Raw genomic sequence first — 17,498 nt, 5'->3', positions numbered from 1 at the left:
TCATTGCCACATATTAAAATTTTGTTTGTGATTAGAAAGTCTTTCTTCAATTTTTCATCATTCGGAAAATAAAAAAAAGGAAGACAAATATATTTATATTAAATTTAAGTTAATCTTTATGTTTTAATGGCTCTTTATCTGTAGTATTTGAAATTGTTAAATGGGGATAAATTCAATGATTATTCATGTTGGCAGTAGTGTGTAAGCATTTATTTGTTTTCTTTATATTGAATTGGAGGGAAAGGAGAGCTGAAATATTCGAAATTCAAACCGTTAACATATTTGTAAATTAAAATTCATCGATTTACGTCAATATTCACTGTGATATTTTTGAAAACTAAAAATATGCGTTTCTTAGGAACAAGTACGCTCATATTGAAGAAGGATTTTCGTTTGTCAGTCTCGAAAGCTTTTTCATTCCAGAAGTTCTTGCTCGATCAGTACTTCGCGGAGTATGTCTAGGTTGTCCGTCATTTGTCGCAGAATTCAATTGGTTTCTGTAATATACATCTAAGTGTTATTTGCGTAATTTCACGTGTTATTTAATCACAGTGTATCAGTGCCAAATAAACGAAGATTTTTTTAGCGGCAATGTGTGTACTCGGATTTGTTTTGTTTGTGTACGGACGTAAAACTATACCATGCGAGAATGGAATATTTCAAACACGAATTCTGTGAACGAAAAGAGAATAACGATGTTAGCTGTAATCTTTGCTGTAGACCTAGGTCGAGAATTATTGAGGGCCAACGAGTCCAGCGGTGTGCTAGAGGTCACTGACCAGAGGTTATCGCATGTCGGTGTTTATTTGAAATGATGACAGTATTCTGGGGCAATGAATGATAATAGGCCGGATTTATCATTCAGAACTCATCGATTCGAGGAAATAAGCCAAAATTAAAACCATAACAACCTCAAAGTTTTTTTTGTATTTACTCCAATTAGGAATGTATTGTTTACAATTGTGATTAGCAGTGTCAGTATTTGCAAACAGTAAATGTCAAAAGCTGAATTTCTGTGGTCGTATTTGAATTGTATTAGGTATATTGTTTACATTGTGCTGTGTAATCTTGCCAGAATGTGTGCACGTAGAGCTAGCTTTGCAGGAGATGGTGAAATGTTTTATTCATTGCTGAAAGCTATAGGGATTGACCCAGAGTCAGAAGATCAATTTGATATAGTTGGTAATCTACCAGAAGAAATTGCAGTGCTAATATTAGGGTAAGTAATGGAGAGTTTACTGAGTATCGTCTACAGTTCCTAGTTATGTTAAATTAGTAATATTATCTTAAATGGCAACTACATAAAGCAAGATGCACTGTAACACTAACTACAAAATGCAAAAGTTATGCTTAAAAATAGTTCAATACGTTATTTTTGTATACCCAATCATCCCAGTATTCTTGTGATTTTGAGAAACAGAAATCAGGATTCTCAGGAATATGAGTCCATCTTTGTTACTAAAATTGTGTGGTTTATGTAGAGCATGTAGTTTTTGGTTTTGTTAGATTCATGATTTTTTTTTTCTATTGGTTTTTCTCACTTAATCTGAACTAGAAACTGCAGTTTATGTGGTAGGTAAGTATTATTTGTATGTGTTTCTTTATTTTTAGTACAGTGCCGGCCAATTTAGGGCATATTCCGTTTGGCTGGCTTTGAAACATAGCAATAGCATGAGAACCGGGCTTGAGGAAGTTGGCACCGTGTCGTGGTGCAGGTACCTGCCCCCGGCGTCGCTGGCGAGCGCAATGCAGGTGAGCAGGAGGTGGTGCGGCATCTGCCACAGCGACAGCCGGCTGAGGTCTACCATCAAGGTGCACCTGCGGCGGGAGAGGCTTGGCCGAGTCATGCCGCTCGGCGTCTCGCGCGCGCTGGACAACGGCAACGCCAGGAGCTGGAGGATCAGCGGCAAGGAGCAGATCCCCGTCCTCCCAGGTGAGGTCCCGCTGGCTCGCCGGCCAACTGCTGCGGCTCGCTACGTGCAGCCCGTGTAATTTACTACACGTGATAGAAGTGAAACTTCTTCGGCAATTGAAACCTCGACTCGTAAGTATATCGTAAGAGATATAAGGGCAGAGCGAGAGAGGTAATTTTTTTTACCCTCCATGGTGGCTTTAAACGTTTAACGCAACCTTGTTGGAAGTCGCATTAGAAGTTTCACTTAAAAAAAAAATTGTGCGTGGAGTCCCTCCGTGCGGAAGAAGTGAAACTTCGTAATGTGGAAATGAAAATAGAAACGGGTAGAAATTAATTTTTAGTGAACTTATATTGTTTCTTTGTTTTCTCCATGGTAGCGTTAAATGTTTGACGCAACCTTGTTGGAAGTCGCATTAGAAGTTTCACTTCAAAATAGTAATTGTATTAAATGAGAGCATCAGGAAGTAAATGGTAAAAGTAAAAAAATTTTGCAGCTTTGAGTAACCTACATACAGTAGTGTCTTGCTTACCCAACATAAGTGGGCCAGCAGAATGTCAAACTGTAATGATGTTTTAAATCAAGATGCAAAAATTTAACTGAACATTCAAGGTAACTTACTACCCATACGATAGTCATGAGCAACTAAAAATACACTACACTCACATTAATAAATTGTAGTTTGATGCAGATAATGTTTTCTGTAGGACATCTGATGAATGAAACACTACTGTATTTCAGCTCTGAGACTTTTCAAATATTATTCGGTGTGGCCAACTCAAATCTGCAAAATTATTTGCTTACACCACTTATGTTCCGAATCCCCTCAAATAAAAATTAACAGAAATTAAGTTAGCCCTACCCTCAACGCTATTTGCCCAGGTAAATAGGGAATAACTGAGCAACAAAAGATTGAGTAATTCTTGACCATTTTGGCCGACAAGAACGATCAGCTTAGTGAAACTGTAAAAAAAAAATTCCATACAATTCAAATTTTTTTCATCTTAGAACATTGCTTGATTTAATCATCAGAGTGATGTGAATTAAAATGTAGTTTGTACTATGCAATAAACCTGCATAGGTAGCTATAACATCACAGGCAGACATTTTGCCTGAGATAATTTCTTGCAAGGGCACAGAAAGCTAGAATAAGCCACTATTTCTGCAGTTCAGATTACATGTTTGTTAAATATGCCAAAGCTCTTGCTATTTCTTCTTCATTACTTTGTAAGAATTACAGGTGTTTTAGGGTGACAAGAAGCTGGACTTTATGTTTTCCACTTATGAATATATCTTTGGAATAATCTGCTGTTCTTTTAATTTCATGTTAAATATTGTACCATGCACCAAGGAAGCATAGACAGGGTGTCTACATTGTGGGAAATCAGGGAAAGTTAAGAACTTTTGTTGAAAATAGGAAAATTCGTGGAAATTCTCCAGTGATAGTAATTTGAGGGGAAAATGTTATACTCCATATGCCAACACCTACACATTTAAATTTATTATTTATTTATTTTCAAATGGTGTTTTGTTACATACTGATATACACTTTAAAATGACATATTTAAGGTCTTTTTTTATACATTATTATAATCATTTGGAAGTCTGAATAATGTCTGTTAAGTGTTAACGGTGTGTAACATTGCACAATTGTCACAACACTTAGCTTATTATTTAAGATAGTGTAATGAAGAATATAGCTGGAGCACAAGCGGTTACCATTAAATAAGGAAGAAGTATGCTTGCATTGGCAAAGTGAAGTTACTAAGCTAATTGGGAGGGGGAAGGATGAGTTAAATGGAGTAGGAAAAAACACAGGAAATAAAAAAAGATTGAGCGACAGCTCAGGGATCTTGAAGAAAGAAGAAAATCATGAGATCGGATAAAGAGAAAGACAATTATGAAATTAAAAGAAAAAAATGTATGATATGAGAAGATGATGGTAGGTCTATCATTAATATTGAGTTACAGTAGGTACTTACATTTGTGTGTTTCAAAGGTTAACTTAAAAAACTATTTCTTAAGTAGTAATTTTTTTCATTGCTACTATTTTTGTATTTATAGTGATTTTTTGAAATTAGTTATGAAGGATAAAAAGTTAAATATAAATTTTAATAAAAAATAAAAGCAAAGGCAATTAGGCCAGCTATGGGGTTGGTGGAAGCTGGATTTTCTTTATTTCCTGCAGAAAATTGCATAATATGTAAATTATTTTTTAAAAAAACATTCAGGGAAATTTTATTACACACTATCTAATGCCCGGCATGTGTTGCAGTGCCTCATACAATTTTTTTGTAATTAGTTTTACGTAGGTACACTTACACAAAGCATCTCTATATCTCTCAATACCTCCCTATATATCTCTCCCTATATCACTCTAACTCCCTGTGTGTATGTGTATCCATATCTGTAACAATATATCTATATCTATATATCTCTCCATAGCATTATCTCTCTCTGTCCTCTATCTCTCTCCATCTCTCCCCTTTATATATCCCTCTGTATCTATTCTCTATATCTCTACCTCTATCTCTATGTCTATTTCTCTATCTCACTAGATGTCACTCTGTCTCTCTATATTTCTCTATCTAAATTTATCTCTCTCTCGACTTGTGTGCTACCATTGGTATTCAGACCATAGAAAAGAGGAACTGTCATAAAATTCTTACTGGTAATTATCCGATACTACTCACACCTCATATTAAATTACCATGGATATGCAAAAGGCATCAACAATGAAAAAGCCCGTTGCCATGCAGAGGAATAAAGCTTCATCAATAAAATAACGAAATTCTGCTTTGAGGGTTGGTTTTATCGAAATCTCATCTAGACAGTGACATTCCCCTTGTTTTGAAGGTCAAGTGTGCAAAGTTTAAACTCAATCAGATGAACGATGCATGAGCGCATAAAATATCAACAAACAAACAAACATTGATTTTTATGTATTAGATTTGTGTGGTCACTTTGATTTACTTACAGTTGCATTCAGTGTATAATACAAATAAGATAATTTTCTTGATTTCTTTTTTTATAGTAATTGGAATGATTCTCTCTTAAATGAAAAATAATAACTTTTAAGCTTCTTAGTTTTGTAAAAGGACAATTCTGGTAATGTGGGCTACACACAGGCGACTAGTTATAATGTGACAAAAAACAAAGGAGCCTTCTTGGGTCTTGTGCGTGTCCTCTACCTTCCCCTCTCACGATGAGCCAGGAGAGGGGTGGAAACCTATCGCCTGTTGCCCTTGAGTCAGTCCGGCGTGAGCAGCAATGTCGTAACTCAGGAATTTATTTTATCACTCGTATGGTAACCTAATCATGTAACAGCTTTTTAAAATTGCTTTTTATGTTCTTTGAGGTTTCGTTTATTTTTATTGTTAAATATAATGATGTAACTGGAAACTAAATTTGTGTTTCAATTCGTTGTTTAACTCGCAAACATTTGTACAAACTTCTTTCGGATATGCATAAATATAAAGGCCCTTACAAAGGCATGGCTGAAGAAGCTGCTATGAACAAATTCTTATTTATGGCATGGCAAAAAAAACTGCACTGATATTTCACCGAATTGCTTTAGTAACAATTTAACACATATATTGCAGAACATTGAAACTGGAGACAAATGTTACCACCATGATTGAACAAGAAAAACAATTTTTTTTTTTGTTATTTGTTGACACAGTTATTACTAAAAATAAAATATTCATTTTCATCATTGTTGCTAGAGAGCCCATTTTGAATGCCTTGTTTAGGTATGACGCTGTAGGTTTTTGGTGAACTGAACATTGTTGTAACTGATTTTTCAGGGAAATTTGGCAGCAATTTACTTTTCACACACAATTAAATTTTTCAAAATTAATATCATAAGATTATCTTAGACTTACGCTTTGACTTAAAAATAAGCAGACCATTATAAAATAATATGCATGCACAGTAATTAATTGCATACCTTTCCCAGTGGTTTTTGTGATGCCAATTTTTATACTATAGTACTGTGTGTAGTAAGAACATGATATTATCAACAATACCTATGTTTCCTCGAGTCTAACAAAATTCATCTAGTTGTTCAAGAGAGCACTCTCCAAACAGTTAATAGTGGTTTTTCAACCAAAATAGTTCTCTTTGATTTGAGATTCACCCCGGAGAAAACCGAGCAACCAATTTTTCAAATATTTCTTTGCAGTATAAATCGCTGTCATCATGCAAAGCCTTATTTAACTCTTTTTAATGTTGGGACAGATTGTTTTTTAGAGAATAATCTTTGAGGATTAGCCTCCAGCAATTTTTTTTAATTTCTTGTGCTCTGTTTATTTTACCTGATGTGTCAAACAATCAAACTTGTTTTGCTGTTTCTCCTTCCCTTTATCAGAATTTGTTATATTGTTGATATTGAAACACCTGTTGCAGCACTAGTTGTTTCAAGGAAGTCATATGTCAAAATTTCACTGAAATGTGTCACAACATCATAAATGGGATCTCCCGTGCTTTTACATGTAGTTGTGTACCGGATTTAATACGTGATTTAAATTCGTAAGTAGAAGTCGTCCAGTGAATCGGATTTTGTAACTCTGACCGCACGCGACCAATATTTATAGGTCCTGTGCTAAATTTTGTAATTTTATTATGCAAGAAATACTAATAAGTAGGATTTTGTTAAGGGAGTTTTGCTGTATAATAAAATAACCCTGTTGCACCGACATGTTCACACGTGCATTTGAAATGTGCTCCTATATATTAACTGTTCATGTCTGTACCTTTGCTGGGTTGAGTTTATGGACACATGATACTTGACAAAAATTGCTTGTTTTGGTATTTCCCTGCAACCCATTAAATTTATGCACCACAATTTCCAAACATCCTGTCAATTCATGCACACAGACACACACAATTTTCAAATCTGAATCCTGTCTTTCTGTAATTATCGTTGCCATCATATTGACACAATATTGGTTAAATATATTTGAATTATTAAGGTGGATAGGAAAAAATTTTTAAAACTTGATTGTAATTTAGATTTCGAAGCTGGGTACCACAGCTATTTTGCATTTACATCACACAATGTATCTGAGCGATACATACGTAATGCTAAGAGTACAGAGTTGGTTAAATTAATTGGCAGTGTATTGGTACATAAAATGATTTTAATTTTATATATATATATTCTGACAGTGGAAGGAAGCAGTAAATTTTTAGGAAAGTGGTTAATATTTGTGTTGCAGACAGCGACTTGAACTCTTCCCACGCGGACACCTCTTCTGGGTCAGAGTCTTCGCAGAGTCCTCTTTTCTTGAGGCAAGCAAAGAACTATCCTGAGTCAAACAGCCCGCCTCGCAAGCAAGGCCTTAGGCTGTAGTCGTGTGTGTGGGTAGTACCTCTATTGAAGTGGTTGTCAATGAGCTAGGAACAATTTTGCGACTTCCTGTGAGCTAGGAACGAAGTCCAGTATTTGTAGCATTTAAAGTCAAAGATCTGACTGGGATGTGTACGGAACTTGTGAATCTCATTAGGCAGGAATTTGTTTGCCAGTTCTTGCCCGGTAAACAAAACGTTCCCAGAGTTGTTTACGTTTATCAAATATTAAAAGTACAAAGTCTTGATGATGGTGTCTGAATTTGTAACATTGACTCTACTTAATGACTTGCCTTTGATCAATTTTTGTGGTAGTGACAAGTGTTAACTTCTACTGACTTTGTGATTCAACTACATTTTTAACTTGAAATTGAAGTACTATTTGTTTTGTGTTTTGAAGTGCATTTATTGTTAGCATTTATGAAGTAATATGTAACCATGAAACTGAAATTTTTGTCAGGTATCATTCTTATAGGTAACATGACAGGAAGCCCATGCATTCAATCTACTTAAAGCATATGTGAGTAGTAGTGCATGTGAAGCACAAATGTAAGCAAGTGTAGATTTATCATTAACATGGAACAAATTTTGTACTTATTAGTTCTGCTAGACTACATGTTTTAATTTCTCGATGAAAACTGCCCAGTAATGGGTGCCTAGTTACCTCAAGTCTGCAAAAAGGTCTGCTGTTTTCAAATGTTTTATTAAAGTATGTTAAATTATTGTTTTTCATTGAGAGAGAATTTTCACTGAAACATTGTAAGGAGTTTGTAATCTCTTAAGTTGATTATGAAGTAAATTCAAGCTGTAAGTAAATGTTAGGTGTGTTCTTTTATGAAAATGATGTAATAAATTTTGCCAGTATTGTGATTGAGAACAATGTGATAGGTTTTGGAGGGGGTCGCCCTAAAGTCTTGCCTATGTGCGTGCTCTAAGGACATGTTTAAGAGAGTATTTACTTTGTTTTTTCAACGTAACGAAAGAGCATCTTGCCCGCTGAGATAGTATTAATACACAGAATATGTGCTTGGAAATGATGTAAGCTAATTGTTTGAAGAATTTCAAATTTTTTGGTGTAGCAGAAGACAGCATTTGTATTTTATTACTTTAGGATACCATTTTTGGTTTTGTGAAATTTACTGTGGATTTTAGTAAGCAAGAATAAAATGTTTATGAATTTCAGATTACAATGGATTTATTTCTCATAGCTATTATACACTCCAATCAATTTTGTGTCCTGTCACTGAGCTTTTATTGTTAATGTTTACTACTATTATTACATTGTTTATGTTGTATTATACTCTAAATCTAGCTTTTGGAGCTGGATAAATAATGCTCTCTCTCTCTGCACATAGATAAAAATCAGTACACACACACACATATATATATACATACACACACATATATATATATACACACACACACACACATTCATCCATACATACTGACGTCAGCCAGGGCTACGCCACACGAGCCTGATCAACCTCCGTTCCCTTTCCCACCACCTTTCCTACCCGGCATTTGTGTCGTGACGTACGTAGCCGTCTGAGATTCAAACTGCGCGCCACGAACTACAGCAAGAGGGCGCTTAGCTGCAGTGCGCCGCACCCCTAATATATATTAATTAATATTGTAATCCTTTTTCTTTCCGCCCCAAAACAGTGTAACGATGGCTATGCATGTGAGTGTCTTTTAATTAATAACTTCATGATCTTTTGTTATTTAATAAGTCCAAGCACGAACAAGGATGCTCCCTAGCGGGCGACGGAGGAACTAGCATGCAACTCATTTGAACCCTGTTTTATGCTTATAAGTAATTATTACAGACGGTCTGGACATTGAAGTAATTTAATAATTATTGTAAAAGGACTTATGTATTTTCTAATAGTAACCCGGGGCACGCTACAGCAAAGTTGTAACGGTAATTGTGTTCGGCGCGAAGGGGCGCCATGTTGCCTCCCGCGAGCCATGAGCTCAGCCCAGTCTCCTTCTACAGCCGGCCGAGAGCGGACGTCTCTGCAGACACCCCGAGGACATCACCGTTGGTTCATCAATTAGTAATTCTGTAAATTAATTTATTCAAATTGCTTTCTTTTTTCATCCTCGGGGCCTCTCTCGGTCGGAGAGACTGCTTAAGTAATAATTATTCACTCTTCGGAGTTTTTATCTCATCAGTGTATTAACAGCTTGAGGCGGCCACGTGCGTGGTTCGCCTCCTCACCTAATCTAATTCGTGCCTCAACGTTTAAAGCTGTATCAACGGAGGATCGTGTAAGGACGTGTACCGTGAGTAAAATAAAAACCAATTAACTGAGTTACGTGTTTTGTGTTCGGGGGGCCACGTGGGTCCTTAACCTGGTCAGCGGCGTGTGGGACGCCCTAAGAGCCCACTGCGATAATTAGGAGCGTGCCCGACGCTGAGAGCGGGCCTAGTTAGGGACAGGTGATACGTAAAAAGTCAGGAGGGCTAATATCTCGCCGCACACGGGCCACGTAACGCCCTGGGTTAAGAGTTTTCCAGCCGGGTCCACGTGGTGGCGCCCATTAATCTCGACCGATATTCCCATCTCAACACCGGTACACCCTCAATACATATATATTCCTATAAAAAAGGGTTGATTATTTTTCTTTTTGTGCTGAATCACACTAGAACAAGACATACCCTGAAATTGTTGCCACATTTTAATAACTTGCATTCTGGTACTGCATTAGCATTATGTACTTTGAAATGTCAAATTTGTTTAAATGAAGGCATGCATGTTATAAAAATCATTTTGGAATTAATTACGGAATAGCTGTTCAAATATCCTGTGAAACTGCCAATTTATGAGTCCATGCCATTAGCAGAGACAAGATTTTATGGTTAAAAGAAGAGATTATGGTGATATTCCATTTTATTTTTATATATTGTCTTTATTCTTTAAAAAAAAAAAAAAAAAAAAGTATTATTCCACATATATGAATCTAAAATATTTCTTAATACTTATTTCACCAAAATATTGTAATTTTGACACCTGTGATTTAATAAGCATGTCTATAACAGAACTACTCAGAAAAATAAAAATAAATCGGCAAATGTTTGTACATTCGAAGCATGTGCCATCATTAATGTAACAATTTGTTACTAATGTAAGAGCTATAAGATTAAACAATATAATATTAATTCTTTCCCACTGTATTTAGGTCATACATTATGTTACAAAATTCAAGGTAAATAAATTATATTCATTGAATTCACCGTGACAAAATTTTATTGTAATTTCAGTTAAGTTTGGTCAAATTGCTGATTTATTCCATGTTTTTAGTTACATTTTGGTGCTAAATGGTGTAATAACCTCCATTTTGGGGTTGTGTGTGGTTTTGACATGCTTTGTAGTGTTATTTAGGTTTTATCACAATTCAAAATATAATCTTGTCCCTTGTCATTAGTTAGGTTGATTTGATTTCCTATTACACAATTATGTAAAAAAAGCTTAAGGTGGCAGGACCTCTGTATTACAGTGGGCGCTGACCCACTGGAGTATCGATTGGTGCTCAAACTTTAGTCGTGCCAGGGAGCAAGGTTGGTACCAATGAGTAATGACCCTCATTATGTGACACTGAGAAATAAGCAAACACTGCCACACTGGACAACTCCGTTAGTAGGAGTGGACTCAGAAAATTTTCTGCACTTGTTAAATGAATTTTAACCAGTTTCAACTTTCAAACCCAAAAGTATCATAAAAATGTATTTTTTCACGTAATTTTTGTTTTAAATTTAAAAACCTTTGCCACAGAAATTGCACCATTTCCCATTGAAATAACCATTCATTTTAGTAGCTAAACATTTTAAAATAAAATAAATCTTTGTTTCAAAGGTGAGGTTTGTGATACTGTTGGTGCACTTACAAAACAAATTCAAATGTCATAAAAGTAGCCATAGAAAGAATTCAGCTGCAACTTTTGAAGATGGCCTGCTTGTAATGTAGAAGCGTGAAGAAAAAAACTAAAAAATGTTCAAACATGCGTCAAGAGATAATCAAGGTCCATAGCAGCATGTATTTTGGTACTAGTATGCAATTCTCATTTGATGTAGGTATTTTTGGGTTGACTTAGTACATGCTCGTTTCTAGTTTTCTCAACACATGCTGGTAATATTTTGGACTAGCAAACTTCTTGTTCTGTATAAATGCTTTGTAAGACTGTTTGCCATTTCAGTGCCTTATACATATAAAGTAGGATAGATTATTTAATGTGTACATATTACTGGATCTCAAACACAAACGACCTCATTTATGTAAGCTCTGTCCACTCTAAAATTAAGTCCTTGGTGTCCAACTAAAATAAACACTGAGTGAGTGTTCAGGTTCTTGTAACTTATTACAATTTCTTTAGCTTTAATATACCTGAACTGTGTTCACAGATGCCAAACCAGGACGCAATATTTCCAGACAATTTTTTGATATATTTTCTCTGGTTTGTAAACATTTTTTATATTGTTTTCCCTAGTTCTAGCTAGATTTTATTTTTAGAATAAAATATTTTTGTGAAGCAGATTTAAAATACAACCAATTTGAATGAGTTTGTGATTTTCTTCGTGCTGGAAAAAATATCATTTTTACTGTCTTGTGCAAGTATTTTTTTGTTTCAGTATCAGTACTCCAATATTTATAGTGTAATGTTACTAATAGTTTAGAAATGACAACATGGGGAAAGGAACATTTGAAAATTATCAAATTCGTGTAATTTGTATAAAAGACATTCAACAAAGCTTTATTTAACACAGACACACACACTATAAATAAGTAACGAGAGCTGACATTAGCTCGTGGGGATCCCGACAAATGATCGTCATCGAGTCTGCCGGGATTGTGTCAGTACCGCATGCGGAGGCGACGGAACCTCTTCGTCAGGCTGCAATCGCTGGCCGAGCACGAGCTCGGATCCACCTCGTCCACACACTGCCCTCTCAGGATGTTGAAGTAGACGGTTCCCAGAGAGTCTGCGGATCGCTTCCTTGCCGCCTTGAGGCACTGGTACAGACGCTTGTCACATTCGCAGTGGGACCTGCAACACGTGGAAACACCTTGCACTGAGCTAAGTACATAACATGCTGGACTTCATGTAGTAGGCAAGGTTAGTACTCAATTGGGTTTTAAGGGGCTCGCACAATCAGGGGTGTATTTGTGTTAGTGAAGAGGTGTAAGTGAGCTGTTCGCTGGTGCTTCTAGCAGAGTATCGCCTCTACTGGCACACAGTCTTTTAACTGTGCATAGAACAACTATGAGACTTAGCTGTAACTATAACATCATTTAGCGGAGAAAGGCGTAACGAAAGTACTTTGAACGCTTCCAAGAATCTACCGGATTTTTCATGCCAAAAAATTATTCTGAAAACATGTGTGTTAGCCATTTCACTCTTCTAAAAATATTGTTTCAAAACAGAATACAGAAATGGAACTACTCAGCCACCCTCAGCGTATTAATACATATTTTTCTGAAGCTCTGCACATTATATATGTGCCCCGATAGGTGGGACCCTCAACGTTCTTAAATATTCTGCATCAGAATCTTTCAAGTGTTTTTAAATCCAGTGTTACAAGTTTTTTTTCACATACTGAAACTTAGTACCTGAACTTGCTACATCATTTGCATTGCTCAGCACACGGGGTGGAATATAAATGGTATATCAACCCTCAGCTCATGAAATGCATAGAACAATGACTTTTTATCCAGAATAATTTTGAATTTTTACCTGTCCACTGAGAGACATAAGTGAACATATTATTTCTTGTTAAGTATGATGGCAACTCTGTTTAAAATTATTAGATTTGTTGATGGCTCACTAACACTTTCTCAACTTTTTTTTTTTTCCACTGGGGCAGCACCAAGTAATCCTGCATTGTTATCATTTTTACATACACATAAAAAGTTATAACAGGTATGCTTGTGAGGCAGTAGCACGTCTCGCTGGGAGACTGACCTGGTGAACATACCATTGTTGGTGAGGCTGTAGCACATGTCGCTGGGAGACTGACCTAGTGAACATGCCGTTCTTGGTGAGGCTGTAGCGCTTGTCGCTGGGAGACTTAACATGGTGAAGAACCTGTTGTTGGTGAGGCTGTAGCGCGTGTCGCTGGGAGACTGACCTGGTGAACATGCCGTTGGTGAGGCTGTAGCGCGTATCGCTGGGAGACTGACCTGGTGAACATGCCAATGTTGGTGAAGCTGTAGCGCGTGTCTCTGGGAGACTAACCTGGTGAACAACCCGTTGTTTGTGAGGCTGTAGCGCGTGTCTCTGGGGGAGACTAATCTGGTGAACAACCCATTGTTTGTGAGGCTGTAGCGCGTGTCGCTGGGAGACTGACCTGGTGAACAACCCGTTGTTTGTGAGGCTGTAGCGTGTGTCGCTGGGAGACTGACCTGGTGAACATGCCGTTGTTGGTAAAGTTGTAGTGCGTGTCGCTGGGAGACTGACCTGGTGAACATGCCGTTGTTGGTGAGGCTGTAGTGCGTATCGCTGGGAGACTGACCTGGTGAACATGCCGATGTTGGTGAAGCTGTAGCGCGTGTCTCTGGGAGACTAACCTGGTGAACAACCCGTTGTTTGTGAGGCTGTAGCGTGTGTCACTGGGAGACTGACCTGGTGAACAACCCGTTGTTTGTGAGGTTGTAGCGTGTGTCGCTGGGAGACTGACCTGGTGAACATGCCGTTGTTGGTGAGGCTGTAGCGCGTATCGCTGGGAGACTGACCTGGTGAACATGCCGATGTTGGTGAAGCTGTAGCGCGTGTCTCTGGGAGACTAACCTGGTGAACAATCCGTTGTTTGTGAGGCTGTAGCGTGTGTCGCTGGGAGACTGACCTGGTGAACAACCCGTTGTTTGTGAGGCTGTAGCGTGTGTCGCTGGGAGACTGACCTGGTGAACATGCCGTTGTTGGTGATGTTGTAGTGCGTGTCGCTGGTAGACTGACCTGGTGAACATGCCGTTGTTGGTGATGTTGTATCGCGTGTCGCGGCCGCGCACCTTCACGGGGCAGATGTCGTGGGCGCGGCAGCACCTGTCGGCGCTCGCGTCCAGCCCCAGGTCGTGGTAGTTGTCCGCGAGGTCGCCCACGCCGCACCACTTGGTGCCTGCGGCAAAGACGGGCTCTCTGCTCCACTACTCCAGTTGCGTGTCGCAACTGCAGCATTAATTTGAAGGATTCTCGCGAACAATCTCTGATTTCGGTAGTGGAATACTTATTCGTTCTGTTTAAGCATTTATAGTGTAATGTTTCATATTTTTGTAGATAAAGAATATTTTTTTTTCCAAAAAAGAAAAGCTAATATTAGTAGATATGCGTTGAAAACGAAGCTTGTGTCCTAATCGTTGGCGAAAATATATATTAACTTTAAAATTTAAAATGGTATACAGCTGTTTAGCCAAAGCCCATATCAAATAGAGTTTTAAAACATTATCATGCATGCAATACACACTGATTTATTATGTGCTCAATTATATTGCTCTACAAATAACGGGACTAATTTATGCACACTTTGTGAAGTTGAACGTTATGCCTGGTTATACCATCAACTTTCTTGTCCCTGAGGAGGATACCACTGGTGACTTCACCTCCAACCTCCCACTTGTTGGGATCTTTGCCCACCATTGGAGTTTTTGCCCCCAAATTGACCCTCAAACTTCATTTAAAAGGGCAAAATGAGCTTCGCTCCCAAATCTCCCCTCAAAAATTCTCTCCTTAATTTCCATCATTTGGAGCGTTGACCCCTAAAATTCCCCAATTTCCTCTAATGGTCTTTGCTCCAACTCCCTTATGTACGTAAATTAAATAATAATAATTTACTTAATATACAGCTAGAATCATCAAATTGTGCACACTTATAAATGTTGGAAGTGTCTCAATGTGCTGACATCCAACATTCATAAGTGAGCACAATTTGATGATTCTAGTTGTCCTATAACTATGGAGAATCATAAAATAATGCGTATAATAATGAAAAATCGATTAAAATAATTTCTAAAGTCGATTTGATTTTTAAAGTATAAAAATTAGTTCTGAATTTTTATAACAACTGATTTTAATGTAATGATTTATTATTACTAGAGACCGGAAAAATTCGCGGATTCATTTCACGATATGCTAGAATCCAAACAACTGTACTTACATTTATATTGCTTCTGTGAATGGCTTACAGTTTATCTGAAGAACTTTTAGCCAATGGGAAACCTTCAACCAAAAAAGTATTGAATCGCAAGCGTACCAGTTGAAAAGTGTCACGAGTCAATAGCCAATGAGCGAGTGGCATTTGCCTGAGTATGTAGAGTGTTGTGGAGTCTATCCTAGAGGTCATCGAAAGCGCGAATTTTTCCAGTCTCTAATTATTACTATTAACGGTAAGGGCGACACTGACTCGCGCATCGCACGCCTCTTCGCCTCTAAGCACCAGGCACCGAACTGGAGTGCAGTCTCCTCGTCGGTAGCACTCCTGCATAGGGCTTTGACCGGTGACCGTAACATTTTAAGCTGAATTATTTCATATTAAGGATCTCTGCACTTCCCTATATCACTTCCCTATATACTTTGTCCAGAATCTTTAATACCTAAAAAAAAGCCTGTGAGAACACCTGTTTATACCTTTTGACTGTCCAATAAATACACGTAAAAGAATTAAACTATGAAACGAAAAAAACTTGTATAGACAAGTGCAGTGGCTCTTCAACGCTGTTCGTAATCGGACATTTTTCAAGGAATCTTGAACAGTTTTTAAATGGCGCGGCAAGGCCCGTTCTACAATGGCACGGGAACTGTGAGAAAGACCCACCCCCGTACGGATTATCCCGGAAATGCTGGGCTCTACCGTTTACGTTTTTCCGTGCGACCAATAGAAGCCGAGTATTTGGCTGTGGTGGTAGCCATGTTTATTTATGCTGTTAAGTACGTTGAAAAATTGTTTGAAGTACAAGAATATCTAGTGTTCTATTATTATTCTGTGGTTTATTTTCATTTTATATATATATATATAAATTTTATTCAATTAATATTTCGTAGTCTTGAAATGCAGTTTCATTGGTTGGTATTTGTTACGTTTCCTCGCCTTGTGGAGGCAGCAGACGCGGTAGTGAAATGAAAAGCCTAAGATGTACATCAAGTTCTGTCCCTGCCCGACACGCCCGAATATCGGCCAACCTCGGGATTTGTTTTATTTTTGCGCATAAAAAATGAATTCAAATATTAAAAGTGGTCGGTTATGTTAGCTACATTAAAACACTTTAAAACACTATGGACGGTTAGTTAGGTTAGTATAGCTACATTAAAATAAACAGAGAAATATGAATATATATAAATGAACCCGAGGTTGGCCGAAGGTGAATATTCGGGCGTGTTCGGGCAGGGACAGAACTTGATGTACATCTTAGGCTTCCTGTGAAATATTCCGGGGGGGATCAGTCTCCGTTTACGTTTACGCGCCGTCGCAGAACGGGCCTAAGGCGGCCACCTGGAGCACTGGTTCGTCCGCCCAATCGTCGCCGTGACTGCAGAGTGGAAGCCAACCTGGCAGGATGCCGCTGAGCAGGGAGAGCGAGCCGAAGGTGCGCGCGCCTCGGTCCTCGTCTCCAGCGGCGGCGTCGTCGTCGTCAGCGGCGCCCAGCGCGTCGCAGCGCGCCATCAGTGCCGTCATGTCCGCGAAGGAGACGTCCTCGCGCCGCGACGACACGTTGCGCAGGCTGGCCAGCGCGTCGGCCACCTCCTCCGGCTTGCTGCGGGACAGCGAGCAACACGCCCTGTCGGTCACGCTGTCAACTGTTCGTCTCCAACTACATTTCATGTGACAGAGTAGCAGATAAGTTTCTTTTTTTTTTTGACGTGACAACGTCTAATAAATCGATGAACGCCGGCTGCACGCACGAAAAAAGTGTCCCGTAACGCACGTTGTCCCGTTACACTGTGTCCCGTTACGCTCAATGTACGCTTGCGCCGCATATATCTCTCTTCCACTCGATTGGAACAACCATCGATTTGACTTTTTCGAGGCAGATTAAACTTGAAACATTCCCGTTCTTTTCCTAATTTTCCTATCATCGTCCTATCCTTAACAGAATAACACAGATTTGAAGAAGTTAAATAGCAAACATGTATAAAAGTTATTGTTAAAATAATCTCTTCGTTAGAGTAATAAACATATTTGAATTAATGAGTGTTAATAAAAGTAATTTTATCAATTAAATTGTAGATTTCATTTCACTCCTTTGTAGC

The 17,498-nt window shown here is 38.2% G+C and overlaps 2 protein-coding genes across 2 annotated transcripts in view; one reads left to right on the top strand and one right to left on the bottom strand.

Annotated features, from left to right (window-relative positions):
- The first annotated feature begins 215 nt into the window (after nucleotides 1-215).
- LOC134530263 (uncharacterized) lies at nucleotides 216-9,747 on the top strand. Its single transcript, XM_063364957.1, has 3 exons — nucleotides 216-1,219; nucleotides 1,716-1,933; nucleotides 7,133-9,747. The coding sequence occupies exons 1-3, from the start codon at nucleotides 996-998 to the stop codon at nucleotides 7,264-7,266; spliced, it is 576 nt and encodes a 191-aa protein (XP_063221027.1). The 5' UTR covers nucleotides 216-995; the 3' UTR covers nucleotides 7,267-9,747.
- Nucleotides 9,748-11,987: 2,240 nt separating this feature from the next.
- LOC134531406 (uncharacterized) overlaps nucleotides 11,988-17,498 on the bottom strand; it is a 42,208-nt gene continuing 36,697 nt past the window's right edge. The window contains exons 2-4 of the mRNA XM_063367109.1: nucleotides 16,797-17,002; nucleotides 14,214-14,373; nucleotides 11,988-12,308 (exon numbers count right to left, since the gene is read on the bottom strand). Coding sequence (XP_063223179.1) covers nucleotides 12,116-12,308; nucleotides 14,214-14,373; nucleotides 16,797-17,002 — 559 coding nt within the window. The 3' untranslated portion in view covers nucleotides 11,988-12,115. The remainder of the gene's footprint in view (nucleotides 12,309-14,213; nucleotides 14,374-16,796; nucleotides 17,003-17,498) is intronic.

The sequence above is a fragment of the Bacillus rossius genome, chromosome 3, assembly GCF_032445375.1.
Source record: "Bacillus rossius redtenbacheri isolate Brsri chromosome 3, Brsri_v3, whole genome shotgun sequence".
Classification (NCBI taxonomy): domain Eukaryota; kingdom Metazoa; phylum Arthropoda; class Insecta; order Phasmatodea; family Bacillidae; genus Bacillus; species Bacillus rossius.
This window is presented reverse-complemented; position numbering and strand designations above follow the sequence as displayed.

Coding starts and splice junctions, on each gene's coding strand:
- LOC134530263 (XM_063364957.1), top strand. CDS start 996: ATGTCAAAAGCTGAATTTCTGTGGTCGTATTTGAATTGTATTAGGTAT. Junction 1,220..1,715: donor ATTGCAGTGCTAATATTAGG/GTAAGTAATGGA, acceptor GTCGTGGTGCAG/GTACCTGCCCCCGGCGTCGC. Junction 1,934..7,132: donor GCAGATCCCCGTCCTCCCAG/GTGAGGTCCCGC, acceptor TTTGTGTTGCAG/ACAGCGACTTGAACTCTTCC.